At 36.3% G+C, this 27,939-nt stretch overlaps 3 protein-coding genes and 1 non-coding gene across 4 annotated transcripts; all 4 read left to right on the top strand.

Annotated features, from left to right (window-relative positions):
* Positions 1 to 467: 467 nt before the first annotated feature.
* Positions 468 to 549, top strand: TRNAS-AGA (transfer RNA serine (anticodon AGA)). Its single transcript has one exon. It is a non-coding gene; the product is annotated as a tRNA-Ser (tRNA).
* A 12,964-nt stretch (positions 550 to 13,513) lies between these two features.
* On the top strand, positions 13,514 to 14,254 carry LOC135625661 (UDP-N-acetylmuramoyl-L-alanyl-D-glutamate--2,6-diaminopimelate ligase MurE homolog, chloroplastic-like). Its single transcript, XM_065130743.1, has 4 exons — positions 13,514 to 13,586; positions 13,662 to 13,840; positions 13,914 to 14,046; positions 14,199 to 14,254. The coding sequence occupies exons 1-4, from the start codon at positions 13,514 to 13,516 to the stop codon at positions 14,252 to 14,254; spliced, it is 441 nt and encodes a 146-aa protein (XP_064986815.1).
* Positions 14,255 to 14,962: 708 nt separating this feature from the next.
* Positions 14,963 to 23,930, top strand: LOC135625182 (signal peptide peptidase-like 5). Its single transcript, XM_065129594.1, has 14 exons — positions 14,963 to 15,253; positions 15,985 to 16,143; positions 16,233 to 16,344; positions 17,430 to 17,549; positions 17,923 to 18,074; positions 18,189 to 18,371; positions 18,913 to 18,947; positions 19,108 to 19,264; positions 20,663 to 20,716; positions 22,816 to 22,908; positions 22,987 to 23,129; positions 23,214 to 23,284; positions 23,546 to 23,629; positions 23,735 to 23,930. The coding sequence occupies exons 1-14, from the start codon at positions 15,122 to 15,124 to the stop codon at positions 23,836 to 23,838; spliced, it is 1,599 nt and encodes a 532-aa protein (XP_064985666.1). The 5' UTR covers positions 14,963 to 15,121; the 3' UTR covers positions 23,839 to 23,930.
* Positions 23,931 to 26,084: 2,154 nt separating this feature from the next.
* LOC104000197 (aquaporin PIP1-2) lies at positions 26,085 to 27,603 on the top strand. Its single transcript, XM_009422184.3, has 4 exons — positions 26,085 to 26,520; positions 26,598 to 26,893; positions 27,090 to 27,230; positions 27,333 to 27,603. Exons 1-4 carry the CDS (start codon positions 26,190 to 26,192, stop codon positions 27,426 to 27,428), a joined length of 864 nt encoding a protein of 287 aa, XP_009420459.1. The 5' UTR covers positions 26,085 to 26,189; the 3' UTR covers positions 27,429 to 27,603.
* The last annotated feature ends 336 nt before the right edge of the window (positions 27,604 to 27,939 follow it).

The following is a 27,939-nucleotide window of genomic DNA, read 5'->3' as shown; positions in this document are numbered from 1 at the left end:
CGCTTTAAATATGTAGAATATCTTTTAAATTTAAGAGAGATATTGAGTCTGAGGACCAAAACCCTCGTTTAGATAGACATTCTCCATCAAAAATATTTATTATCATGAATTTTATAAAGTTTAAGAATTAATTCATATTTATAACGTTTGGACCATAATGAAAAATTTTAATTATATTAAATAAAATACTTAATAATAACATTTACAATAAAAAATCAAAATATTTAAACTATAATAAATAGAGAAATTGATGATAATGAATGATGAACTTAATGAGAACAGTTAACCTTATATTTACATAAATAAATACCAAAAATCATTGAGTTAGGATGGATACAGTATGCAAAATTGGATATTAGAAATTTGAGATAATACAGAGTTTAAGGGCCGAGCTCTCACCACTGAAATAGGAGCGCGTTTAGTGAGATAGTTTATATAAAATTAAGTAACAAGAAAACATCAGAGATGTGTTCGTGCCGGAGTGGTTATCGGGCATGACTAGAAATCATGTGGGCTTTGCCCGCGCAGGTTCGAATCCTGCCGACCACGTTTTTAACATCATATCGAATTCGATTTTGGAATAATATATGCTGTTTGAAGAAGCCATGACGTGATTTGGTAATAGTAATCCGGTTTTCTTAATTAATATTATATTGCATAAATTTTAAAAATTTATTTTAGAAAACTAAGTATGTGTTATTCCTAAGTAAATTATATTTTTATATTTTTTTGACCACATTATAATATTTTTATTTTTTTTATGAAGACCATAAATTTTCTTAATAAATATAAATATGAATTAAATGTGAATATATAATTTAAAAAAATCAAAAATAAAAATAAGGAAAGAGGATAGATTATATAAATTTGCTCATACGTCAATTAACTCGGAGGAGAGGAGAGGAGAGGAGAGGAGAAATGACAATAGCATTGGGAGAGAAGATGAGATAAATGTGATAACGACTGTGATCACAATGAAATTAAGTCTCATATTTTGATGGAATCATCGCATTCCTCCCCATCCTAACTTTTATGTTTTCTAAGACGTCAATATTATTTCCTTGACTAAGAGGTCATTCCCAAGTTCTTTTTAGTTATTCCCCTTGAATCATGATGCATAATAAAGTTTCTTTCGGTAGTTATTTGGTTAGATCCTTGGGTTTAATTCGTAGTTCTAAATATTAATGATAATTTTTATAAGTTATTTTAGATCTTGTTATTACCTAGGTTTGATAAAAAAATACTAAAAATAAAAAATTAAGGTGAAGATTTTTGTTGGATCAAAAGGTTTACAAGAAATTCCCTTGGATAATTATAAAGATGTGATAAATAATATAGATTTTATGTCACTCTTTGAAGAAAAAAAAAAGAAGAATTAATTTTTAACATAGAAGAAGATAAAAGAATAATAAAGCTTATTACTAAATGAAAGTATTATTTTAATGATTTCTGGAGCTAAGATAAGAAGAAAAGACTAGTAAATCTTAAAAGATTTTTATGAAGAAGATATATATCTCCTCTTACATTGGCTAAAGGTATATCATAATAATTACATAATACAAACCTAAAAGATAGTGAACATCTCTTAGTAAAAAAAGATAAAAGAATATTATAAAGTTTATTACTGAATAAAAATATTATTTTAATGATTTCTGGAGCTAAGATAAGAAGAAAAGACTAGTTAATCTTAGAATATTTTTATGAAGGAGATATACATCCTCCTACATTATCTAAAGGTATATAATAAAAATTACATAATACAAACCTAAAAGATAATGAACATCTCTTACTAAAAGAAGATACATCATCAATTATGACATATTCTCCCAATAATATTCTTATTAATATTAAAGACATCAAAATTATACAAAAGCAAGATTTAGACTACCATGTGGATAGTATTGATTTTTATTGGAGTAGATAATTTTGTCGGATTAAATTATTTTATTTTTACAAGAAGCATAAAAGTATTTTTACCTCCTTATAAAAAAAAATATTTATAAAGTCGATCATTAAAGATTTAGAAGAAAATGTTAATAATGCTAATACAAGGATCATTATTATTTATGAACTAGAAGCTATTAAGATTAATGAATATTCTATAATAAAGGAGTTAGATATCTGTGCAAATAATTATATTGATAATTGTTTCGAAACAAATAAGAGTTTTATAATAAATTTAGGTACATAAGATAAATAGAATACTTGGATGGTCATTATTGATTGTGTAACTTAGAATTCTAAAATTTTAAAGAACATAATGTATAACAACAACATTCAATGCTTTTCATATATTTTTTTCCAAGCTTTAATTTAGGGAAGAATGTTAGAATATTAAATTATGATTTTAGATTAAGAATCTTGGTTAAGATAGGTGTTTCTATTATAGCTAAAGTTAAAGTCTTGAGTTTACCTCTCAATTTATAGAGGGTTCATATAATGATTTAAATATATAATTGGGAGGAGAAATGAGGTAAAGCGATAAGAGACTCATATATTTGGGGTCTAAGAGATTGTAAGTTATCATGTTGAGTTTTTAGCTTTCAAATTTTACATCTATTCTCATATCTCTAAAGATCCGAATCTGCAAATGAAACTTAAGATGCCGGCCCTAAGAATCACACTCTGATATGATTCACAAACAAAACCCAAAAAATTATCCAATAACTAACAACAAAAAAAAAATCCCTACCTAGGAAATCGTGAATCGACGAAACCACCAAAGCCTTCAAGCAAACAAATCTAAAGATCTGAACCAAAAACATAAATGAAAATGAAACCAAAAGCAAAAGCAACCAAGAAACCTATATGTCATCTTCACATAACCACACATGTAATTCGATAACCATAAATTAAACCCAAGTATCCAACTAGATAACCATCAAAAGAAATTCCAATACATATAAGAGTTCAGGGGAACAATCAAGAAAAGCTTGGGAATGACCTCTTGATGGAGTGGATGAGATCAATGACTGTGAAAACTATAATAGTTAAGGCTTGCTTGGCTACGATCATGGATTGTAGTTTAAGTCGTGCCTTAAGATACTAACGTATTAGTCTTCAAGTGTTTGTCTGGATTACCTATTTTGATAGAGTTATCAATTAAGGAAGATGACATTCTCATTGGATAGTATAGATGGACCTCACAATCATTAGGCACAAAGGACACTAGCAAATGGAGATGCAATTTTCTTTGCTAAATGACTTTGCAACGTCACTTATCAGTGTAGTGTGTGTCAAAATTATTGTTATTTACAACGTATAATATAACATACTAAATGCTAAACATGATTATATAACATATAATATAACAGACTAAATACTAAACATGGTTATACAACTATGACATATATATATTTTACAATTGATCAAATATAAATCACTGTAAAAGAATCTTGATGTAAATGTTGCAAGTAAATTATATTTATGGTCCAGTATGTTAAAAGTTACAATTTAAGGGATAAATATCAAAACTGATATGTGCACTGATTTTTATCTCTCTTTTTTTTTTTCCTCTTGTGAAACATTCATATGAGAAAAAATAATAATTAGAACATAGTGGACACTAAAAAGAAAAAGATAGCTATTAATGAAAAGAAACAAGATGACTCACAAGTCTTGATGGATAGTTTTATCTGCTGCAAATCAATAGATCATTCACATTATCTCTTTCTTTTTTTCTTTCTTTTTTTTTTTTCATGGAAAGTCTGGGATTGAACTTGAACCTCATGTCTTAATTTTCCCATACTAAATATGTGAGTATGAGGTTCAGAGTTCGATCCCAAAGCTTCCATAAAAAAATATATATATGCATATCACTAAGCTCTATCTATCCTGTTATACTCATTAGATGGAGAAAGAGAGAGAAATAGAAATTATTGTACTATTGGGGTAAGAAAGATGTTGGCCTTATATTTATAGAGTAATTAGATGCATTTACATGTACGACGTACATGCGTAAGAGAGTGTATTTTTATTGGATATCTAAAAATACAAATTATGGTAGAAAAATTTCTATGATATTCATGACATAATTTCCTTCCAAATAAAATTCTAGGATTCACCAAAAGAGATCTTTAGATCCATTGTACACAAAAATAATTTTAAAAGATATACTATTTAGGTTACTGATTCACAAAAACAAAGTTACCATAGATGGATCCAACTATTTCTCTATAATGTCTTATATATGATATTGCCTTTGATGTGGGACCTATTGGGGTGCTATATATTTCTTAAGAATTATAAAAAAATAATAAGTGAATTCGACAACCAAGATAATTATACTTCTACTCCTGGATATGCATCACTTGGGTCTTTTTAAGTCTTTTGCCGGGATAATTTTTCCTTCAAGTTCTCAATTAAAAAAAATGTTATAACAAATAATAATCAAGTTGAACATATTGGTTAGTCTAAAGTTATATGAGAGTGTTTGAATAAACTATGTAATCGTAACACATGGTTGTACAAATAAAATATAAGTAATTTATAATTTATTAATTAGATATTTGGTTGTAAATAAATTCTCAATCGAAAAGTTGAAAGTAAATACTATTAATAAGAATTAGGGTTTAGTGTTGTGCAAGCATTAAACATGCTAATATATCATTTCAAATATATTCTCAATGTCATTAATACTACTAAGTTATATTGCACCAAACACATGATTTCTTTATTATTTCATTATAGCTAATTTCTACTATATTAAACATTCAAATGCATTATGTCCTCTGTTAAGGCTATTGTTAGCTAATACATGATCGTTGCATGGGATCCAAGTCGCCCTATATCTGTTTGTCTATACAAATTTTCTTATTATTTATTATGATAAGAAAGATAATCACAAACTTTTTTCTCATTAAGGAAGTTAATCCCAAGCTTCATTCTTATCTTTTAAGGTGAAAAAATATATTATGAATAGTGGGGAGGATTTTCTTTTAGAATGACTCAAACCCATATTTGGGGATTTCGATTTACTAACTTAAGCATTAAAGAAATCGAGTCGTAAAACCTCTATTAATCTTGGTCTTCGTTTAAGTAACACCTTGGGTGCATAATATTTTCACATCAAAAATACCTTGGACAATTTTGCTTAGATGAATCTGGATCACATCAGGCTAATCAAGATATCAACGATATTTTCCTCTAATATCTTTTATACCCGATTTATGATATATAATAAATAAAATTTTTTAAATTGAATATACTCAAGTTAATGCTAAAAATCTAAGATACGAGAGTGAAGAACGATGTCATTGGTATTAGTTTTCCACGAGAGGAATCTCTTAAGTGAGACTAATAAATTAGTTTATAATAATGTTCACTAAATATTTTGAGTAAAGAAAAACTAACAAATGATTGCTTATGTCGAAATTTAAATTTAAATGTGAGTTGTAGTCTTTGTTAGTGCAAAGTCATTTTAAGCAACTATTAAACCAATAGTTTGCATTGTTGGGGAGAGTCTTCTCTTGCATTAGGTACGAGAGGATGAGAATATATGAAGTGACATGTTTAAATCTACTATGACATTCTTTTATTTATTTATTTATTTATTTTGAATTTCTAAATTTTAGATAATGCCCTTTCAAAGTTTGAAAAACACATTTATATTATTATGTAATATCAAAATTTATATCTTTACATGTCATTGTCATTAATATGCATTGAAAAAAAAAACTTTGGCTAACCACTTCATCTATATTAATTTATTCCAGTTAAATAAGTATATAAGGCATCACTTAATGAAGATTATAGTGAATGTAAGATATTATTATAAATTAGAGTTTCAAGAGATATTTAATTTATGGTACCCCAATGAGATCAGCTATCAAATATGCATTAGTTTTTAGGTTTTAAAGGAACGCATGTATAGAATTTAAATCTAGAGAGCTTGTTTCTGTGATTTCTTTTTTCTTTAAATTATTCTCTTATGTATGGGGATTTGTGGTAAGATCATCATATTCTGGATCTAAAAAGCAAAAGAGAAGATAAAAGAAAGGAGGATAACAAAAACTCCAACACACAGACACTAAACTATGAAAATTATGATACAAAGATATTATATATATTTAATATTTTATTAAAACTATTAAATTTTAACGTATAATATTTTTTATATAATAATTTTCATAGATTAGTGAATTTGTGTTGGTGTTTTTCTATCTTATCTCCTATATTCTATTCCACATTTTCTAATAGAGAATATAACAATCTTTAAGTTTCCATACTCAAGAGAACAATCTCAAGAAAAGGATTACAACTTCAATCCCTTAAAGTCTCTATTAACTGAGAGTTTTACTTGCTGCAAACTAATGAAACCTTCCTTGTTTGCCTTTTTTTTTTTTTAATTGAGAGAACTACAATTGGACTTGAGCCTCACGTGTTCCTTTGTTTATCATATGTGTGCATGAGAGTTAGAGTTTGATCCCAAGCTGATAGCAGATAAGATTTCCTTAACTATATGAGAAAATCTTTCTAATCTTTCTACTCTGTTAAGGGAAATCCTCTAATCTGTTCAGGAAAATCCTCCCTGCTAACCTTTATGAATAGGAAAGGACATGTGAATACAATTAAGCTTCTTTAGTAATTTCTTTTCTCTCTTTTCTAACATAGTAGTATCAGAGCCTTCTCCCTTGCGATGAGATGAGCGAGGCTCCGTATCCATCGAAGCCTGCTATTCTCGGCGGACTCTTTCTTGTCGAACTCACTTCCCAGCTGGACTCCTCTCTCTCCTTTGCTATATGGCGCGTGACGCTATCGCAGCAATATATAGCAGCTCCAGCAACTGCAGTCTTCAGCAGCAGTCTTCGCTGCCAAAGTAATCTTCGCTGAAGCAACAATCTTCATTGCAGCAACAATCTTCGCTGCAACAACAATCTTCGTTGCAACAGCAGTCTTCAGCAGCTGCAGCAGCTTCTGCAATCGCAGCCGCAGCAAGCATCCATAGCCGCAGTGATCTGCAGCAGCAGCAACAGCTACTCTTGTCACTCATTTCCTCCCCCACTTCCTCCATCTACCGTGAAGCACTGCTTAAAAAAAAAAAAAAGAGGCTGGGATATCTTCGTTATCTTCTTATGATATTCCAGTTTCTATTTCTACAGTTCTTATTTATGCAGGGACTCACAGTTTTTCTCCTATAAGGATTATCTCCATCAATGCTATCATACTAATCTATTTCAAGTTATCAAAGGATGGCAACTATACGTCTTGGTGGGCTCAATTTTCTAATCTCTTATTTGGATACGACTTACTAGGTTACATTGATAGCTCCTTCAATTGTCCGCCAGCTATGCTCAACATCCCCGGAGAACCTAGTCCAGTACTTAATCCAGCTCACAAACTATGGCTACGTCAAGATCGTCTCATCCTCTAAGCTATTCAAGCCTCAGTTGCTGGATCCATCGCTCCATTGATTTCTGCATGTGTGACTGTTGCCGATGCATGGTCTAAATTGCAAATAACCTTGGCGAATCATTCATGTACTCACAAGTTCTATCTTCTATCCAAGTTGATGGTGACCAAACAAGAGGAAAGTACTCTCACTGAATATCTAAAAAATATCAAAGTTATCATTGATGACTTAGCTTTGATAGGTCATTTCCTATGTGACGAGGAGATCATCATCCATACCTTAAATGGTCTTGGAGACGACTACAAGGAATTGGCCACTGTAATTCGGGCACGCAACTCGCTAGTCCCCTTTGAAGAACTCTATGACAAGTTGACTGACTATGAGATGTATTTGAAGTGTGCGAACAAACTGCCCGGACCGTCTATCATAGCTCAAGTCAGTTATAAGTCTAAGAGAAAGAATACTCAGTACCCTCCAAATATCACCAAAGGTATTCTTGATCCTATAGGTCCCATGCAACACCCCTCTTATCCTCCTAACTTCTCGCAAAGTGGTAACTCCAATACTCGTCCACCTTACATCCTACCCATTCAAGTCAACAACGACGGATCGTTTGCCAATTGTGTGATAAAATCAAACACTCCACTAAAGTTTGTCGGTCTCGACCCTGCCTTCCTATTCCGTCATACTGGCCTCAAGCAAATCTCCTCACTACCCCGACGACTAGCCAACCCAACAGGATTGTGGACTCTAGCGCCTCCCATTATATTACCTCTGATCTTTAGAATTTGTTTCTCCACAATCCCTATAGTGGCGATGAAGACATCATCATCGGTGATGGTAACGGCCTTCCTATGACTCATACTGGTTCTACAATGCCTACTTCTAATACTACTATATTTACACTTGATGATGTTTTATGTGCCCCTAATATTGAATGCAACATTATTTCTTTTTCTTAGTTTTGCAAAAATAACAATACTTTCATTGAATTCTTTTCTGATTCCTTTCTTGTTAAGGACTTGAGCACGAGGGTACCCTTGATCGAGGGCCCGAATAGAGGAAACATTTACAAATGGTTGTCAGCTACACGAATAACCCAGCCCATTGTTCATTCTTCCATTGCGGCTCTAGCTGATATGTGGCATCGTCGTCTTGGTCCCCTCGTTCCTTATTCAGCATAAATTACTTTCTAGTTTCTCATTATTTATACATATGTTTGGGGCCCTGCCCCAATCTTATCTTTTGATAAATTCATATTTTATATCATATTTTTAGACCACTTCACTAAGTACACATGGTTATATCCTCTTCACCATAAATTTGACGTTTCGATTGTCTTTCTCACTTTTCAAAAGTTAGTCGAAAACTACTTTTAGTCTACCATCAAAATAGTTCACTCAGATGGTGGCGATGAATATCAAGCCCTGACATTCTATCTCTCAACTTATGATATCCAACACCTCAAGTCTCCCCCGCATACTCCTCAACTTGTTGGCTCCGCCGAACGTAAACATCAGCATATAGTAGAAACTGGGCTCACACTTCTCCATCAAGCCTCCATGCCTTCAAAATTTTGGACGATAGCCTTTCAAACTGTCGTCTACCTTATTAATAGAATGTCTATCCTCACAAACCTATAATACCAATCCTCCTTTGACTCACTATTTCACAAACCCCTAAATCTTCGTAAACTCGAAGTATTTTGTTGTCTATATTATCTATGGTTGCATCCATATGCCTCTCACAAGTTAACATCATGATCTAATCCTTGAGTTTTTATAGGTTACTCTTTTGAACATAATGCTTTCCGCTACTATAATCTCCATACTCATAAAATTTTTATATTGTGTCACGTTATTTTTGTTGAGTCTATCTTTCCTTTTCAAAACCATACCTCTCCTACCATGCAGACCACCTCATTAACTATTTCTCATTGGGGTATACCTCCGATCCAACCGAACGAGCCTCTCATGATATCATCCAGTTCCTCCTCTCATGATCCACACTATTCCACTCCTCCAGTTCAGGATTACAATCGTTATTTTTACCTCTTTATCGACTAAGTGATCCTGACGTACCTCCAACTGACCCAGCTTGTGTCAATGACTCTCAATCGCTTTTTCCAACAATACAGCCTCACGGTCCCATAGTCTCCAACCATCCTATGACCACACACTCTAAGAGTGTTATTTTCAAACCACGTCAGGTCCTTGATCTTCATGCTATCGTGGATTCCTCATCCACCACCGTTGAACCCACCACCTTCACTTAAGCCCAAAAATCTCCACATTGGCGTACCGCCATGTGTAAGGAATATAATGCCCTCCTCCATAACTCAACATGGGATCTAGTACACTTTCATCATATACAAAACATCATCAGGTATAAGTGGGTTTTTCGAGTTAAGCAGAACCCCGATGGCTCTATTGCCCAATATAAGGCATGCCTCGTTGCCAAAGGGTTTCATCAAAGACCTGGAGTTGATTTCATTGAGACATTTAGTCTCATTGTTAAGCTCATTACAATCAGACTTATCCTAAGTCTTGCCACCACTAAGGGCTGATAATTACACCAATTGGATATTAATAATACCTTTTTATAAGGGACTCTAACTGAAGATGTTTTTATGCAACAACCTCCTGATTTCACTCATCCTTAATATTCAAGGCATGTCTCAAACTTCGAAAAGCTATTTATGGACTTTGTTATGCTTCAAGAGCTTGGTACACTGAACTTGGCTCTTTTCTGACTTCAGTTGGCTTTCTCAACTCCACAGGCAACAACCCTATAGAAATCCAAACATTCATCAAACAGTTGGCAAATTGATTCTCGCTCAAAGATGCAGGACCCCTGAACTACTTTCTAGGTGTAGAGGCTACATTCACATCTTTCGGTCTCTTTTTATCACAAAGAAAGTATATTCAAGATTTATTATCCAAAACAAATAGGCAAGATGTAAATGTGGTTAAATCTCCTCTATCTGCTAGTGGCTCTATCAAATTATCTGATGGAAGTCCTGCTACAGAACCCGCTCATTACTGACAAGTCATTGGTTCTCTACAGTACTTAGCTCTCACCCATCCCGATATCTCATTTGCAGTCAACAAATTATCATAGTTTATGCAGAGGCCATCTACTATGCATTGGTCTACGATCAAACAAGTTCTACGATATCTTAATGGGACTCTCAATCATGATGTCTTTCTTTGTAAATACTCTCCACTTCTGCTTCATGCCTTTATCGATGCTAATTGGGCAGGCATATTTGATGATCGAACATCCACATCGGGGTATATTGTCTTCCTTGGCGTTAATCCAATTAGTTGAAGTTCTAAGAAGCAAAAGACAATCGCACGGTCTACAACTTAAGCTAAATACCGTGCCATCGCCACTACCACTGCAGAACTCAATTGGGTCATAAATCTGCTCAAAGAACTCAACATCAACTCCACTCCTATAATATATTGTGACAATGTCAGAGCTACCTATCTGTGCGCTAATCCGTTGTTCCACTCCCGCATGAAACATGTTGCTATCGATTTTCATTTTGTGCAAGATCAAGTTGTCCATCGTCAACAATGAGTTTCTCATGTCCATTTGGCTGATTAGTTAGCTGACTCACTCACGAAACCTCTCGCTCGCCACCTTTTTGCATTACATCGATTCAAGATTGGTGTCTTTGATAGGAGCACCATCTTGCGGAGGCATGATAGCAGATAAGATTTTTTCAACTATATGAAAAAATATCTCTACTCTGTTTAGGAAAATCCTCTAATCCGTTAAGGAAAATCCTCCCTCCTAATCTATATAAATAGGAGAGGGACATGTGAATACAATCAAGCTTCTTCAGTAATTTCTTTTCTATCTCTTTCTGCACTATAAGATGTAGGACATAAGTCACCTATGTATTTATAGTCATTATGTGCATTTGCATGTCATGCATGCATAGTATACTATATTTTTAGTGAGATATCTAAAATCATAAATTTTGGTAGAAAAAAATAATATTATATATGAAATAAATTACCTTCCAACTAATCACCTAAAAGAGATCTTTAGTTTCATTGCACACTTTAAATCAAAAATTAATTTTAAAGGTATACTATTTAGGTTAGGATGAATGAAAACGTAAACCTCATGATCTAAAAAATCTAAATAATTTTATTATAGATGGATACATCTATTCTAGTGTCTAATTAATGTATCACTTTAACAAGCGACGACAAATATAATATTACTTTTTCTTTGACTTGTGTCATGATAAGAAAAAAATTATTGACATCTTGATCAGCTTAATATGGTCCAAACTTATATATGCAAGATTATCCGAAGCATATCCGAGATGACTCCAAAGTGAGTCTTAGGTGGGTCCGAGATGAATGTCTTGTGCTCTCAAGGTGTCATTTACATGAAGATTAGAGTCAAGGGAGTTTTTCAGACCTGATCACTCTGACGCTCGAGTTTCTAATCCGAGATCCTTGAATGTAGCCTCGAGTAGTTCAAGAAAAGAGTGTCTTTCCCCATTTCCTTGTTTAGAATATGTTTTTGTATCTCGAAGGAGGGGAAAAAAATTTTCATTATCATAAAAGAAAAGAAAGGAGTTTAAAATTATCTTGTCATAAAGGGAGGGAGAGAAGAAAGTTTATAATTATCTTCCTTCCATAATGCACGATAAGTTTATGTTTCTCTTTTAAATCTTTATATATGATGAATGATGACTTATATCACACGACAACCACATATTAGCTGACATTAGATTTCCTGTCAAAGTTGAATACCTTTTAATATAAAATTATATGAGAGGGTTAATATAAAATTATAATGTCTAAAATTTACAATTATTTAAATATACATTTATATTTGATTATAAACAAAGTTTTTTTTTAATGAATGTTTAAGTAAAATGAAGGCAGCGATATCCAATGATAACTATAATGCCTAAAAGTTCTTTTTAATGTAGAATTATTTTAATTAATTTTTTTGGTTTAATAAACAGGCAAAGTTTAAAAATCACATATTCTTTCGTTATGAAATGTTGATGTGTATCCCCTACATGTCACTGTGATTTATGTTCATTGAAAATAACTCTGATCAACCAAATCTGATCATCATTAATATTATTTAATTTATTTGACTCAACAAAGTATATAAAATATGAAATACATATGATATCAATAATATTTTTAGGATCAATAGTCGTGTGTTATTATTATAATTTAGACAGACTGCCTCATATGTGTAATTTAGATCGACACAACTAAGAGTATATGTATATATATATATATATATATATATATATATATATATATATATATATATATATATATATATATATATATATATATATGTGTATGTACATGTATATATATATATATGTATATATGTATATATACATATATATATATATATATTCATATACATATATATATACATACATATATATATATACATATATTTATATATATATATGTATATATATATATATGTATACATATATACATATACATGTATATATACATATACATATACATATATATATATATATATATATGTATATATATATATGAATGAAATTTTCAACTTACCTAATTCAGTGCTCGGTAATTGATCGTCGAAAACTTAATTGCTTGGTTTAGATTCTAATATTTTCTTCCCTATATGTGCTAAAGAGAGGTCTCAATTGCAGAGCATTTTTGCTGTCCTAAACAATACCAATGTACAAGTATATTATTATATGTATCAGTGAGATAAGATGGTAATGTGGAGCTTTACATGACTTAATCTCATGGCAGTGTGATCAATCAGCTGACTTCCAATTTTATGATAATTCCATCAAATGCTGTCTGTGCACTTTCAGAAAAAACTGCTCAAAACTCTCACGTAGCATTAGAGCATACGAAGATTGGCACTAAAGTTCTTCTATAGTTGCAACATCTCAAGTTCAGCACTTTGGTGTGTCTTTTTTATGTTGGGAATCCGAAACACAATTCATAAGTGTATTTTCACAAGAAGGAAGTTAAAGATCAGAAAAGCAGCTAACCATACTTTTATCCTAGCAATACTAGTAGTTGTAGGGTGATTTGATGCAGGCTGATAGCTAATGTTTCGCTTCTAGTGTTTGGATGTGGCGGAGAAAGAGATCGGGGGAAGAGGCCGCTGATGACAAAAATTACAGCTGATAAAAGTAATGTGGTTATTCTGACATCAGACAATCCAAGGAATGAAGATCCAAGTATGTGTTCTCTATACCATACACCAATTAGTCTGGCCATGTTGTTAATGCAATGGAGTGACCTCTAAATTATAGTGAAGATATTGGATGATATGTTGGCTGGTGTTGGATACACAATGGAAGAGTTCTGCTCACTGCATGGTGGAAGTAATAGCCATCAAAAGCTCCCAAATGGCTGTTCACTATCAGTAAATGGTGACAGAAGACTTGCTCTGCGAGCAGCCTTTGCCATGGGGAAGGAAGGAGACGCCATTGTAACTCTTATTCTGGTCCTTCTTCACAGTATTCTTAAATCACACACTTTCTCTTGTCTAAGTGATGCTGCAGGTTGTTGCTGGCAAAGGCCATGAGACATATCAAATTGAAGGTGATACAAAGAAGCTATTTGACGACAGAGTTGAATGCCGAGAGCACTGCGAGATGAAGCAAGCAGGGAGAGAGACCGGTGAACTTTCATGTGGTAAGCATAAGATAAAGTTGGATCGGATGACCCAGAAAGATTTCAGGGGTGACTCCTCGAATTTTCCTTGCATTGTAACCTTATTGGATTCAAATTTTCATTCCTCTTTTTATTTTTAATATAATTCTTAAAAAATTATTTCGATGTCAAAGCGTTCAGTGGTAGAAATCTTGAAAATGAAAAAAAACCAAATATTAATGATAAGTAAAATAATTAATGAGAAGAATATGATATGTTAAGTACTTAAATTCTGATATTTTTTTAATTACAATTAAACAAAATTTATTGAATGAATAATATAACATCCCACATCTATCGTCAATTAAACAAATTTAGGAAGGGTTAGCTGGTAAATGTGCTAATTACATATATTACCTCACGTAATTAGTTATCTTTAGCATCTCAATATTTATATTTTTAAAAATTATATTAAGATTCTTATAATTATAAAAGTAAAATATTTAATATTATTTCTTTTTATATTGTTGGAAATATAATAGGATTTATGTATTGGTATTTGTTTTAACAATATTAATATAAATATATAATTTTAAGTATTAACAAATTTAATATAATTTAAAAATATTAAAAATCGAAATGTTATAGATAATTAATTATTGAGGTAAATGGGCGACGGCAAACTGTCAACGGAAACAGCAGAGCGAAACCCCGCAACGGTGTTCCGCCGTATCGGCCGCCACCGTCGGTTCCCCCGGCCCGAGGGGCGCACGCAACCGTCCTTCCATGTGCCGTCGCGCACGGTGCGGAGAAATCGTAAACCGTTGATCCTTGTCAAGATTCACTTGAGCACGAATCTCGAATCATATTCCTCTTGCCTCACCGCCAAACCGCACGGACGGTGGACCAGCCGCAGTGACCGCAACGAAGTGGACGAGACGACGCGCCTTTGATGGGTAGTAGTACACAATAATACACGAAAGCAGCAGTGGGGATCTACCTCTTCCTTCTTCCTTCTTCTACTCCTCTCACCCGTTTTCCATGCTTCCCCCGATTACCGTCCATTGAAATCTCCTCCTTCCGCTTCTCTCGTTCTCGGTGAGCTAAGACTAGGGTGATGGATCGGAGCAGGGCTCTGAGGGCTTTGATGCTGCTGTGGCTCATCCCCGGACTGACGTACGCCGGCGACATCGTGCACGAGGACGACAAGGCCCCGAAGCTGCCGGGATGCTCCAATCACTTCATTTTGGTGAGGATTCCCTTCTGGTTCCTCCGTTCTTGATCTGAGGGACTCTTGGTTCTTACAATGCTGGTGGACAATGTGACGTTTTTTGTTACCTGAGGTCGATATTAGAGGCGGGGTGTTGTAGGCCTTCTACTTTGTCCTTGATTTGTGTGTTAGAAAGATTGCATTGTGGTTCTGAGGCCCTTGCGGAACACAAAAGGGCATCCGTAAGCAACCCATCTTCCCTTGAATTGGGGTTATTTTCTTGCTTTGGTTGGCTAGTCCGAAAAGAAGTGAGACATATGGTTGAGAATGACGAGAATAGCAGCCTGGCATGTTTGACATGAAAAGAGACCGCTTGAAAATGGAAAAACCAAAAGGGGAGAAATAGGGAATCTTTCACGTATTGTTGGCATTATAATTGAAACAAAACAACATAGTTAATAATCTGCTACTGAAAGAGGTGGCTTTTCGTATTTACTAAATCATGAGCTCAAGGAGGCTCATTTCTTAAGTATTTTGCATTTATAACTAAATTCTAGATTTTTTTTTTGTCTCTTTCATTTATGATGTCGTTTTTTGCATCTCTAAATAATTTTTTGCCATGTTTTATCCGCTCGACGTATTATTTCAGTTTTAGTTCTTAGTCCCAAAATACAAAAAAATTCCTCTTATTAATGATCAGTGTGTACTTTATAAAATTTAGATTCTGTTTTTGTATTTTAATTTACCATTGTTTGTCGGCTTCTGGTTAGGTAAAAGTGCAAACTTGGATTAACAATGAAGAAGATAGTGAGTTTGTTGGAGTCGGTGCTCGATTTGGCACAACTATACAGACTAAGGAGAAATACGCAAGCCGGACTCCCCTCTCTCTTTCGGATCCGTCTGATTGCTGCACTGCACCTAAGGAAAAGGTTTGTTATTCAGTCATATTTGAAGTTGTTCATACAGTTAGCAAACTTCATCTCTATTGCAGCTATTATTTGTTTGTTTCTCATGTTAGATTGCTGGAGACATTCTTTTGGTGCATCGTGGAAGGTGCAAATTTACAACAAAGGCAAAGGTTGCTGAAGCTGCTGGTGCTTCTGCTTTGTTGATCATAAATAACCGTAAAGGTCGCCTTTCCTATTCTCTACATTGCTGTTTTTGCCATTAATTTAGAGTGGTCTAATAAATAAGAGGTGAAGAGACAAGTCAGGGGACTCTGGTATCTTTTAGCAATCTGTTCTATTTCAGTTACATAGTCATTCCATCTCCTGTGTGAAACTTTTATGCTCATCAACTCCTTATGGTATTCTTCTTCTAGTCTTTCACCTTCATTTTGGTTCATAGTTTCTCTTTATGAATAGCTCCATTTATTTTCCTCATCATGTTTAAAGTAAGACCCAAATAGATGCCTTCCATAAGCCACCATCTTGTAGTTGTTTAAGTGAATCCCTTCTATCTATACTTGTGAGACAAGCTGGAGAACATGGTTTCAACTTCCAAATATTGATAGAACATTACATACTGATCATTGTTTACCAGTTCGACCAAGCACCGATGATGGACCATACCACTCAGTGTCACTTGGCATACCACTCTTTTTCCTTCTCTTAACCTTCTTAAATGTCAGGTAGTACTGGTCAGTTACTGGTGTCTCAGTCGCTAACCAAACCAATAGGGTGTCCAAACTAGTATTATTTAAAGGCTAAAACCTTGACTGGGGATTCCTTAACTTGGCCTTCATAGGGAGATGCAATCCCAGTCATGCACATTATAGAACATAGATTCACCTACTTGGAGGTTACATGTTAATCAACAACTTTCATTTTGTTAATGCTACATGGGCCTTGTTTTCTAAGTCATTAGCAAAGCTAAAAGAAACAAGTTCTTAATTTTTGTGATATATAGAAATAGATTGATAAGTTTGAATTTGAACTGTGGCTAGAACTGCCAAAACAGAGGAAGTCTGCACTTGGTATTGCTTACATCCATGAGCGGTCCATTTTGCCAACGTTCCTTTTGTTCTAATGATTATACCAACTTGGTAATAAGAACTTTCAAATTATTCTTTACAGTACAAAGATATTCTTTGTCATGGCATCGTAAGGATAGATCCATATGCATGCTAGATAAGGTTCATTACATCTTTATGGAATATCACCTTTTAAGTTTTTTTGTAAATCTTTCTGTTGTTTATGTGTCTCTTTCTGTGCAGAACTATACAAGATGGTTTGTGAACGAAATGAGACGGATTTAGATATAAATATACCTGCAGTTATGCTACCACATGATGCAGGTGTAAGTCTGGAGAGAAGTCTTAAGAGTGGCGCTTCACGTAAGTTTTTCTGATAACATGAGATACAAAATCCCAGTATTTTTTGAAGCTCTTCTCATGGTTGTTTACTCCAATGAATGTACATGTCTGCTCAGAGTGTAATGCATGTGCCTCGCCTTTCTGTCCCCTTCAGCGACTCTTACAAGGCACAGATGCACATGCTTGTTTGTTTCTACTCCTTTTTGGTCACCTGTGCAAGGCCGTGACATATAGAGATAATGTTTTTTGTAAAATTATTTTTACCATCTCTTTGTTCCATCTGGAGACATTGTAATCTACAAAATCTCATTTTCTGACATTTGATTTGGCAGTAGCTGTTTTGGATTTTTTTTTTTAATTTCAAAGAGTCCCTAATTGTTCACATCTTCTTCAGTTTCTGTGCAGTTGTACTCCCCAGATCGTCCTCTTGTAGACACAGCAGAGGTTTTTCTGTGGCTTATGGCAGTTGGAACCATCTTATGTGCTTCATATTGGTCAGCATGGAGTGCTAGAGAAGCATCTATTGAGCAAGAAAAGTTGTTAAAAGTCTGTATCTTTTCTTGATGTTCTTGATTATTTGGTGTTTTATCATCTTGTAGATTTGGAACTTCTCAAATATTTTATATTTAACTGATAAAAATAATACTTAATTACTCATAGGATGCACCAGATGAGTTTCTCAAGATGGAAACAACTGGTTCTGGCGGTGTGGTGGACATCAACACAACATCAGCAATTTTGTTCGTTGTGATTGCTTCTTGTTTCTTGATCTTACTATACAAACTCATGTCATTCTGGTTTGTGGAGCTTTTGGTGGTTCTATTTGCCATTGGTGGAGTGGAGGTGCAAACCATTACCTTATGTCTTGGCTCCTTATTTCTTTTATAGTTGTTTCTTCTAATGCAAGACTTCTAAAAGCAACAGTATCCAACTACTTGTACCATAAATGTGTCTGTGGATAAAAGTTTGGCCTCCCTAAAAGTTAGGAAGACTTATTTATGACTGATACACCTGACCTGGCTTGTGCCATTTAACTAATAGTTGGACCTTTATACAAGTGAAAAAATAATAATGTCACTCTGGAAGATGTTTACTTTATTATTTAATCTTTAGTTGCATAAAGTTGTTGGATTTTGCTGTAACACAATATGCACTGTCTTTCACATGCATTGGTGGTGTTATCTTAGTCCAGTGGCTTCTTCTATTCATGTCTTTACGGTATTGGTTACTGTTTAAGAAAAATTATGTAGAAGCTGTAGACATTTGGTAACAGAAGTATACCGTATATCAACTTTGTCCTTAAAATGTTCAGCAGATGTTTTAGGCTACTTACATGGTTTCTTGTTTTCTATTTAATTTAATTGTGTTCCTTTTATTTCTTCAGGGCCTACAAACTTGCTTGGTGGCTATGTTATCACGGTACCACAAGATTTTCATGCCCACTTTTCTGCAGTTACTGTTGTGGTTCTTAATTAGTTATAAAGCTAAAGAGTGTTTGAAATCTTTAATTCTCAACAGTGAATATTTGAGTTGTGGTTCTTATTATAAAGCTCTACTAACTATCATATGATTGGCCTAGTTGGTTCAAACGTGCTGGAGAAACTTTCATCAAAGTGCCCTTCTTTGGAGCTGTCTCGTATCTTACACTGGCCGTCTCTCCATTTTGTGTTGCTTTTGCCGTCCTTTGGGCTGTGTACCGACGCGTATCCTTTGCCTGGATTGGCCAAGATGTCCTGGTATGAACCTACTGTTGTTGATTATATGGCACAAGATCGTTGCTCTAATGTAGCTTGTTGAAATATCTTATCAGCTGTGATAAGATATTTATTATCGTGTTCATGTAATAACATTTATTATCGTGACCATTTGATTTTCTAGCTTGTTGAAATATCTTATCAGCTGTGAATCAATTGGTCGTGGTTAGTTCTATCTGCAAAGTTTAGCAGATAGTAAATTTACTAATTTCAGCTTAATCATGGTGTTGATGTACAATTTTTAATTAAGTCAAACGATATATTAATTGAGATCACTCTTCTTCTTCACTAACATGCAACTTGCAACTGTCTGGATACGTGTTTCATATTTAGCTTTATTTAGTTTAACATCTAGTACTTTTAACAAAATAAAAGGCAGGCATCATATTGTTGCATGCTTACGATGTTAAGTTAACAAAAAAACAGACCAAGTCATATTAAATTTGAATATGCTGGCACCATGATTCATTAGAAGTTTGAGACCTTCACCTTATAAAGTTCAGAAGACCAAAGTTCTTGGAAATACACTAAATGTAAACAACATGAACATCACAATTTCATATGAAGGCAGAAAAGAGACATGTAACCAGCAAACCTTACAGTGAAAAGAAAAGGAAATGGAGTTGATGCCCAATATTAACTCTTCTTTTTTTTTCTTTGCAAAGGGTAAGTGGCAAGGGTGGAATTCGATCCAGGACCCTGTGATAAGCTGTCAAAGTTTTAACCAGCTAGGCTAGATGACACCTTCAAATATTGAGACAACTGTTTTGAACATTATTTATCTAACAGCTTAGGTATTTAAGCTGCTGATACCTGTTGAAGCTGAAACTTCACTAATACATTTGCCATTCTCTACCTAAATATTCTTCTAAATCTGGTGCCTTGTCCTACCAAAAAAAGGAGGGAGAAAGACACACACACATACAAAAGTGAAGGCATTATCATATCACTTGCCTCTTCTTTGTCCTTGAAATTGTAAGTTGTAGTGCAAAGTTGAATTCCTATTGGGATCCAATGCTTGAAACTTCACAAGGATCCTTTGATGTTGAATAGAGGACAGTGCAAATAAGATCCTATTCGGGTTCTGTTCATACCTTTGATTCTGGTTACTTCTTGTTTTTGTACTAGCATTTGTCAATATTACAATCTTTCTTCAGTTACACTGAACAAGACTGAACTCATTCAGTGTAAGTCATACTGAATAAATGATGTTGAGCCAATTAATTACCATACTCAGAAGGCAATAACTTATATACTTGTTTTTTTTAACATTGTCAGTTCCTGCTTTCACATTGGTGCCTGCAAATAACAGGTTTTTTGATGTACTTCTTAGTTAGAATTTGAATTAATGTGCATTAACGTTTTTGTTTTCTTTCTTAGGGCATTGCGTTGATTATTACAGTTCTCCAAATTGTCCGAGTACCCAATCTTAAGGTAAGACTTCCCATTTGAGTGCACTGGGTTTACAGGCTATGACTGGATTTTTTGTCCAACAATTGACATATTGAGCGAGGCACATTTTTACAAGCCATTTCTAAATGTTTGTGATATCATCAAAAACACTATATCACTTCATTTTGCTGGAAGATTTATACCAAGGCCATAATCAATAGTCTAGAAATTGATTTAACTTGTGTCGTTTTATTGTAACTTTTTCTGTCTATGATCATGCGATCTCTGTATAACTGACTAGAAATTTTGGATATAAGCTTCTTGCTTTATACAAAGGATACATTTAAAACATAGGTCCACCTTTTGTCAAGGTGCACCTGCCACTGTTGGAACCAGCTCTCAAATTTTATTGTAATTATTCTTTTCTGCATCTAGGCAGCCACAGCAAAATGAAACCAAGTTAATGAAACTAAACTTTCCTGTTTGTACAATTAAAATTGGCGGTTGATACCCAATGGTTGATCAAATTCAAGGCTCTTGGATTCTGCCGGTGGCTATCTGTGCCCGATATGGTGAATAAAAGTTGTATATGCCATGACTGTGTTAGACAGATCTCTTCTGCCACCAAAGCCATCAATGAAAAGGTGAGATGGAAAAAATGGTAATACGACAAAAAAGTATGTGCCTAAGTAGCTGCAGTAGTTTAGAGTTGATGAGATGAGTTGAATAATGCTTATACTAGAAATGCGGTTTGAAAGGTGACTTTGATGTACTTGGCTGCAAGACAGTATTTGAAGCATCAACTAATAAGTAAAAGTTCAGTGTTTAAATGTTTGTCTGGAGCAATCTGAACTTAAAGGATATTGATGTTTGTATAAATCACTAGACAGTGCAAGATTTATCAAGAACTTACTACCTTGTTGGTGTGCATTGTGGAAGAAGATATGTTGTTTAAATATTTCGCCAATTGTAATGAAGATCATATTCTTTCAGAAGTTACTTATTGGGTAATAACTAGTGTTCATGCTCTCTGGTTTTTAGGTGGCAGAACAGCTATTGGATTTAAAATGATCTGTTAGGTTGTTGTGGCATTGTTAGGTCTGAAAGTGGTATGGCATGATAACTATTAAGCTTAAACCTAAGTTGACTTTTTGACAACGTTGGCACTGTTGCACTTGCTACGGTGATGTTCTTGTCCTGTATAATTTTATGTCAGAGTGAAGTAATCTCTTGTTCTCTCATAATATGTACTGGGTTATATCACATCTTTTCATGCTACATCATGGGGTTGCATCTTTAGAGGCTAATATGATGCAGTTACAGTACAATTACTAAATACAAAATTTTGCCATATCCATGTTAATGTTTGGCTTTTCTGGTGCTAAACAGGTCTAAGAAATGTTTTATATCTAACCTGTGCAGAATTAGCCTTGTATTTGAAGGTCTATGGATGTGTTGTCTGTGGATCCAAAAAAAGACATTGCTCTTTTTTTTTCTTTGAAATTTGACAGTCAAGAGAAAGTCAGCTTCTCTCAGTAAATCAGCTTTTTTATTTATGCACAAGTAAGAAGTCAGTGGTCATTAGTGGCTCAGAAGGAGAGCATATAATTGATTCTTTAGTCTGCGAAGAAATCATTTCTTACCATTTCTCTCCATCAAGGGTCATGCTTTTCATAAACTGCCATTTATCATCCATTTTTAGTGTCAATTCAATATCTTTGTTGCACTTCTACAACTGACTGACCTTTCTTTGTGGTGCTCTCGTACATCACATGAAACAATCTTTCCATGCTTCATAGTCGGTGCTACCTTTTACTGTGAACAATGTAAAAGATGGGCATAATTTCATCAAATTATTTCATTTGGCATAATTGTGATCATTAAATGATCTAGTCTTCTAGAACGCCATTTATCAATCGTGATATTAACATTTGCTGAAATTTACTTATGATACCTTATTGTCAATGCAACAGAAATCTGTTTACAAATTGTATTATATTGTACTTGCATTATCTTTTCCATAGACATTTCGTTTGTAAATTTACTTTGTTGTTGCAATTCCACATATATCATCTAATTTCGTTGGTTATCTACTTACATAAGCCACAAAATTTTCATTTTAAACTTCTGATGTTAATTAGGTGGGCATGGTTCTCCTTAGTTGTGCCTTCCTGTACGACATCTTTTGGGTTTTTGTATCAAAAAGGTGGTTTCATGAAAGCGTAATGATTGTGGTATGTATTACATAATTATCACTTTTTTGGATTCAGGCTGAAATACAAAGGACTAATTTTCTCATGTTTTCTTCATAGGTCGCTCGAGGGGATAGGACCGCAGAGGATGGTGTTCCTATGCTTCTTAAGATCCCACGCATGTTTGATCCCTGGGGTGGATACAGCATTATAGGTTTTGGCGATATCCTCCTTCCTGGGCTGTTAATTGCCTTTTCACTAAGGTCGGTCCTTACATCCTCCTTACGAAATCCATGTTTTTACTCTTGATAAATCGATAATTTATCTTTTCCTGAAAATGTTATCAGGTACGATTGGGCTGCAAAGAAGAACCTTCAAGTCGGTTACTTTCTCTGGTCAATGGTGGCTTATGGTTCAGGTATGATGCTTGTCCAACACATCACTTTGCCAGACCGGATTGCAATAAACTATAAGGATGAGCCAAATGCACATATTAAGCAGTGTGATCCTGCTTTCTATAGTCTATTAAAGCACAACCACTCCTTCCTTATCTTTGAATTCAAAAGACATGCTTTTAATTGCTTAGAACTCCTATATCTTCACTTTTGTGGCGTAAAACCAACCAAGCTGGATTCTCCTGCTGTGCTGTCAATTCAGTGATGATGATGATGCCTTGCAGGTCTCCTGATTACATATGTTGCCTTGAATCTGATGGATGGGCATGGTCAACCAGCACTACTGTACATCGTGCCCTTCACATTGGGTAAGGATAACATTAAACTCAGATTAACAAGATCAAGATTGTCTAAAAAATATACACACTGATGAAATCAGATGGAACATTATGCCCATCTTCAATTGCCTGCAGGCACACTGTTGACTTTGGGGTGGAAAAGAGGCGAACTGACGAACTTGTTTACCAAAGGAGAGCCAGAGCGAGTTTGCCCCCACATCCCTCCATCTGCTCAGTAAAAATCTACGCATGTATTATTCCCTGTGCTTTAAACTTCGTTTGATGTGTTTGATTTCGTTGCTTCGCATCTGATTAAGTTTTCGTTCGGGTATGGTAATGTATCGACCATTGACAAATAGTCAGGTAAAGTATAGTCTTTGCTTCGTGCGTCAAAGTTCTCATCGCTTTTGCACATCCAAGCTGTCGGGGCTTCCGCCGGAACAGGCCACGGGCGACCGACAGTTTCACCAAGAGGCTGGTTGGGGTTGGTGCGCCGGCGTGGGTCAGATTCGGGGGAAGACAGCTCATGTGGTTCGGACCAATGGGAAGGGCTCCCTACCTCCTCCTCTAGTGGCTCGGCGAAGCCGCGCCGGAGGCTGGGTGGGGTCAGGTTCGTGGCATATATCACTTCGGGCCCACAGAATGGGTCCCACATGGGGCGAATGCGATAGGACCCAATGGGAAGGGCTCCCTCCTCCTTTTGGTTGCTGGAGGCTGGTTGGGGTCAGCTTCGTGGGTGGGAGTCCTCTACCGTCCCAGGCATATCATTTGGAGCCCACAGAATGGGTCCCACATTGGACCAATGCGATACGGACCAATGGGAAGGGCTGCCTCCTCCTTTGGTTGCTGGAGGCTGGTTGGGGTCAGATTCGTGGGTGGGAGTCCTCTACCGTCCCAGTCATATCATTTGGGGGCCACAGAATGGGTTCCACATGGGGCCAATGGGAAGGGCTGCCTCCTCCTTTGGTTGCTGGAGGCTGGTTGGGGTCAGATTCGTGGGTGGGAGTCCTCTACCGTCCCAGGCATATCATTTGGGGGCCACAGAATGGGTTCCACATGGGGCCAATGGGAAGGGCTCCCTCCTCCTTTGGTGGCTCGGCGAAAACAGCCGTGCTGGAGGCCGGTTGGGGTCAGATTCGTGGGTGGGAGTCGTCTACCGTCCCGGCCACATCATTTCGGGCCCACAGAATGGGTCCCGCATGGGACCAATGCGATACGGACAAATGGGAAGGGCTTCCTCCTCCTTTGATTGCTGGAGGCTGGTTGGGGTCAGATTCGTGGGTGCTGGGCGGTCCTCTACCGCCCGGGCATATCACTTCGGGCCCACAGAATGGGTCCCACGCGGGGCCAATGCGATACGGACCAATGGGAAGGGCTGCCTCCTCGTCTGGTGGCTCGGCGAAGACAGCCGCGCCGGACGCCGTCCAAACCGGATCTTGCCGACGGCAGACGTACGTATAGCCACGTTGAAATTAATTGGATCCAACACCGATCCGATGAAGTCTGGGATTAAATTGGATCGCTGATTTGATTACTATTAAAAAAAAAAAAATTATACAATTGAAAGGGTAATAATTTCTCATCTTTCATTACCATAACAAAAAACTTAAAATACAGTAATGATTTATATATATAGCTGAGTACTTTCCAACGTGGAAAAACACTATAACGCTTGATAGGCAAGAGTCCAAATCTTGATTTCCTTTGTCGCATGAGGTTGGCGTGGAGTAAGCAAATCTTGTGGCCAGCAGAAGAAGAGCGGCTGTGGGCGGCTCATCAGATGATAGTCCCCCAGACACAGTTTTCTCCATCAAACTCTTCCCAAGTCCACAACGACAAGGAAACAATTGGACTCTCCTCCGCCATCTTCAAAGAAAGAATATAAAACAATGTTCATCTATGTGGACACTTACCAAACGCTACTACTTCAATCTCACTCCATGATTGAGTGGTCGGCTCAATGTGATGAGTGCAGTGTGCAATAGTCCATCATTGTGGATATGGTATCTTTATTATGGTGAGATTGATTTCATTATCTTGCAGTAGGTTTGTATTATTTTCTGGTGCATAGTATGTTAAATTCTAGCCATATACTTCAGCTAATCTGTCCTTTGTCCCTAATTTAAGTGATGGAAGTCTCATATATTAATTATTTTTTATGAAACTAAGAGTTGATTTTCTAAATTAAATAAAAAAAAAACCTTGGAGATATAGTTATATAATCATAATAATTATGGGTGCATTAATTGCTCAAATTATTTAATGTGACTTTAGTTCTCTTAGGAAATTTTATGTTAGTGAAAGGTTAGAAATGGCTACAGAACGAGTCAAAGAAAGAGACGACGACGCCTATCCATAACTCGTGACATTTCTAGAACCATCTGTATCAGTGCATAATTGTATGTGCCATGATATGGTATGGCATTTGAATCATCAAAGACCGAAAACACCTTTATCTTCTCTCTCTATCTATAAAAATGCTACCTTTCCCTGCTTCCTCAAGGCACGAACACTGACGGAGTTGAGATCTTTGGAGATCAGTGTGCCTGTGAGAGGGGGCGGGAGGTGGGAGAGAGAGAGAGAGAGAGAGATGGAGGGGAAAGAGGAGGATGTGAGGCTTGGAGCAAACAAGTTCACGGAGCGGCAGCCGATAGGGACAGCCGCGCAGAGCCAGGACAAGGACTACAAGGAGCCACCACCGGCTCCACTGTTTGAGCCAGGCGAGCTCAGCTCCTGGTCCTTCTACAGGGCTGGGATCGCGGAGTTCGTGGCCACCTTCCTCTTCCTCTACATCACCATCCTCACCGTCATGGGGGTGGTCAAGTCCAGCACCAAGTGCTCGACGGTGGGCATCCAGGGCATCGCCTGGGCCTTTGGCGGCATGATCTTTGCGCTGGTCTACTGCACCGCTGGGATCTCAGGTGAAGCACCCGATCTCTGTGTCGAGAGTTTGGCTTCGGTTCGCAGCGGTAACCGAGTTTTGTGTGACCCGTGTCAGGTGGCCACATCAACCCGGCGGTGACCTTCGGGTTGTTCCTGGCGAGGAAGCTCTCCCTCACCAGGGCTCTGTTCTACATGGTGATGCAGTGCCTGGGTGCCATCTGCGGGGCTGGTGTGGTCAAGGGGTTCCAAAAGGGGCTCTATGAGAACAACGGTGGTGGGGCAAACGTGGTGGCTCCTGGTTACACCAAGGGCGATGGCTTGGGTGCTGAGATCGTGGGCACCTTCATCCTCGTCTACACTGTCTTCTCTGCCACTGATGCCAAGAGGAGTGCTCGGGACTCTCATGTGCCTGTAAGCTGTTCTGTTTATGACTATATCACCTGTCAAACAATAATCTCTCTCTCTCCTGTGCTAAATTTGTATGTTCGAGCTTGATGTTGTGCTTAATGTGTTGATCAACTTCCACAATTCCTCCACGGCTGCCATTTTCCTGTCTGTAAGAGAGTTCTTGAGGTTTTGCGCTAAAGACTCCTGTGAATCCGTGCAGATCCTTGCTCCGCTGCCTATTGGCTTTGCAGTGTTCCTGGTTCACCTGGCTACCATCCCCATCACTGGCACTGGTATCAATCCTGCCAGGAGTCTTGGAGCTGCAATCATCTACAACAAGGGCCATGCTTGGGATGACCATGTAAGTCTAAGAGGAGGAAGTGATCAAGTGCTCTCATCTCCCTTCGCATCATCTTCTTTAATCTTTCACTTATTTGACTAAATTATGATTCATTATCCTCAGTGGATATTCTGGGTTGGGCCATTCATTGGAGCTGCTCTTGCTGCCTTGTACCACCAGGTAGTCATCAGGGCAATCCCATTCAAGAGCAGGTCATGAGCTTCCGGCAAAGATGATGTGGTTTCTGTCATGTCTCTCTGTCTCTGTCAATGTGTTCCATCACTGTGGTTGTCTTAAATGTGTGAACTGGACATTGCTATATTGTTGTTGCTGTACTCAGTGTATTTCTGGCAGATTCCTACTTCTGAAGCATATTCTTCTCTTAGAATCTTCATCCTTCAGCACTTGAAATGTTGCTATATATATGTATAAATATATCTCCAGCTTCTTCAGCATTATCATGGGGAAGTTTTGGTAAAGAAAGAAATAAATCCAAAACAATTGTGGCAGTTGATGGTGGAGTGGAAGAACAATGAGAACTTTTTAGGATTCTTTTGCAGCCTGGTATTGCACTTCTCTGCAAACTTTGTAAGCTGTCATCCTCACCCCATCTACTAAAAAGAAGGTTGATGAGCACACTTTTATTATATCTCTTGGAGTCATTCAATAGTCGTTTTTGTTTGTCTCTCTCGAGAGTGGAAGTGATATAGTGACATCCACTGGGTGGGTC

Source organism: Musa acuminata, chromosome BXJ2-10, assembly GCF_036884655.1.
Source record: "Musa acuminata AAA Group cultivar baxijiao chromosome BXJ2-10, Cavendish_Baxijiao_AAA, whole genome shotgun sequence".
NCBI classification, from domain to species: Eukaryota; Viridiplantae; Streptophyta; class Magnoliopsida; order Zingiberales; family Musaceae; genus Musa; species Musa acuminata.
This window is presented reverse-complemented; position numbering and strand designations above follow the sequence as displayed.

Excerpts from the sequence above, each read along its gene's own strand:
- LOC135625661 (XM_065130743.1), top strand. The coding sequence starts at position 13,514 with ATGACAAAAATTACAGCTGATAAAAGTAATGTGGTTATTCTGACATCA. Across the intron at positions 13,587-13,661 it reads TCCAAGGAATGAAGATCCAA|TGAAGATATTGGATGATATG; the intron begins GTATGTGTTCTC and ends TCTAAATTATAG. Across the intron at positions 13,841-13,913 it reads GGAAGGAAGGAGACGCCATT|GTTGTTGCTGGCAAAGGCCA; the intron begins GTAACTCTTATT and ends GTGATGCTGCAG.
- LOC135625182 (XM_065129594.1), top strand. The coding sequence starts at position 15,122 with ATGGATCGGAGCAGGGCTCTGAGGGCTTTGATGCTGCTGTGGCTCATC. Across the intron at positions 23,130-23,213 it reads TTAATTGCCTTTTCACTAAG|GTACGATTGGGCTGCAAAGA; the intron begins GTCGGTCCTTAC and ends AAATGTTATCAG. Across the intron at positions 23,285-23,545 it reads AATGGTGGCTTATGGTTCAG|GTCTCCTGATTACATATGTT; the intron begins GTATGATGCTTG and ends GATGCCTTGCAG.
- LOC104000197 (XM_009422184.3), top strand. The coding sequence starts at position 26,190 with ATGGAGGGGAAAGAGGAGGATGTGAGGCTTGGAGCAAACAAGTTCACG. Across the intron at positions 26,521-26,597 it reads CTGCACCGCTGGGATCTCAG|GTGGCCACATCAACCCGGCG; the intron begins GTGAAGCACCCG and ends GACCCGTGTCAG. Across the intron at positions 26,894-27,089 it reads CTCGGGACTCTCATGTGCCT|ATCCTTGCTCCGCTGCCTAT; the intron begins GTAAGCTGTTCT and ends GAATCCGTGCAG.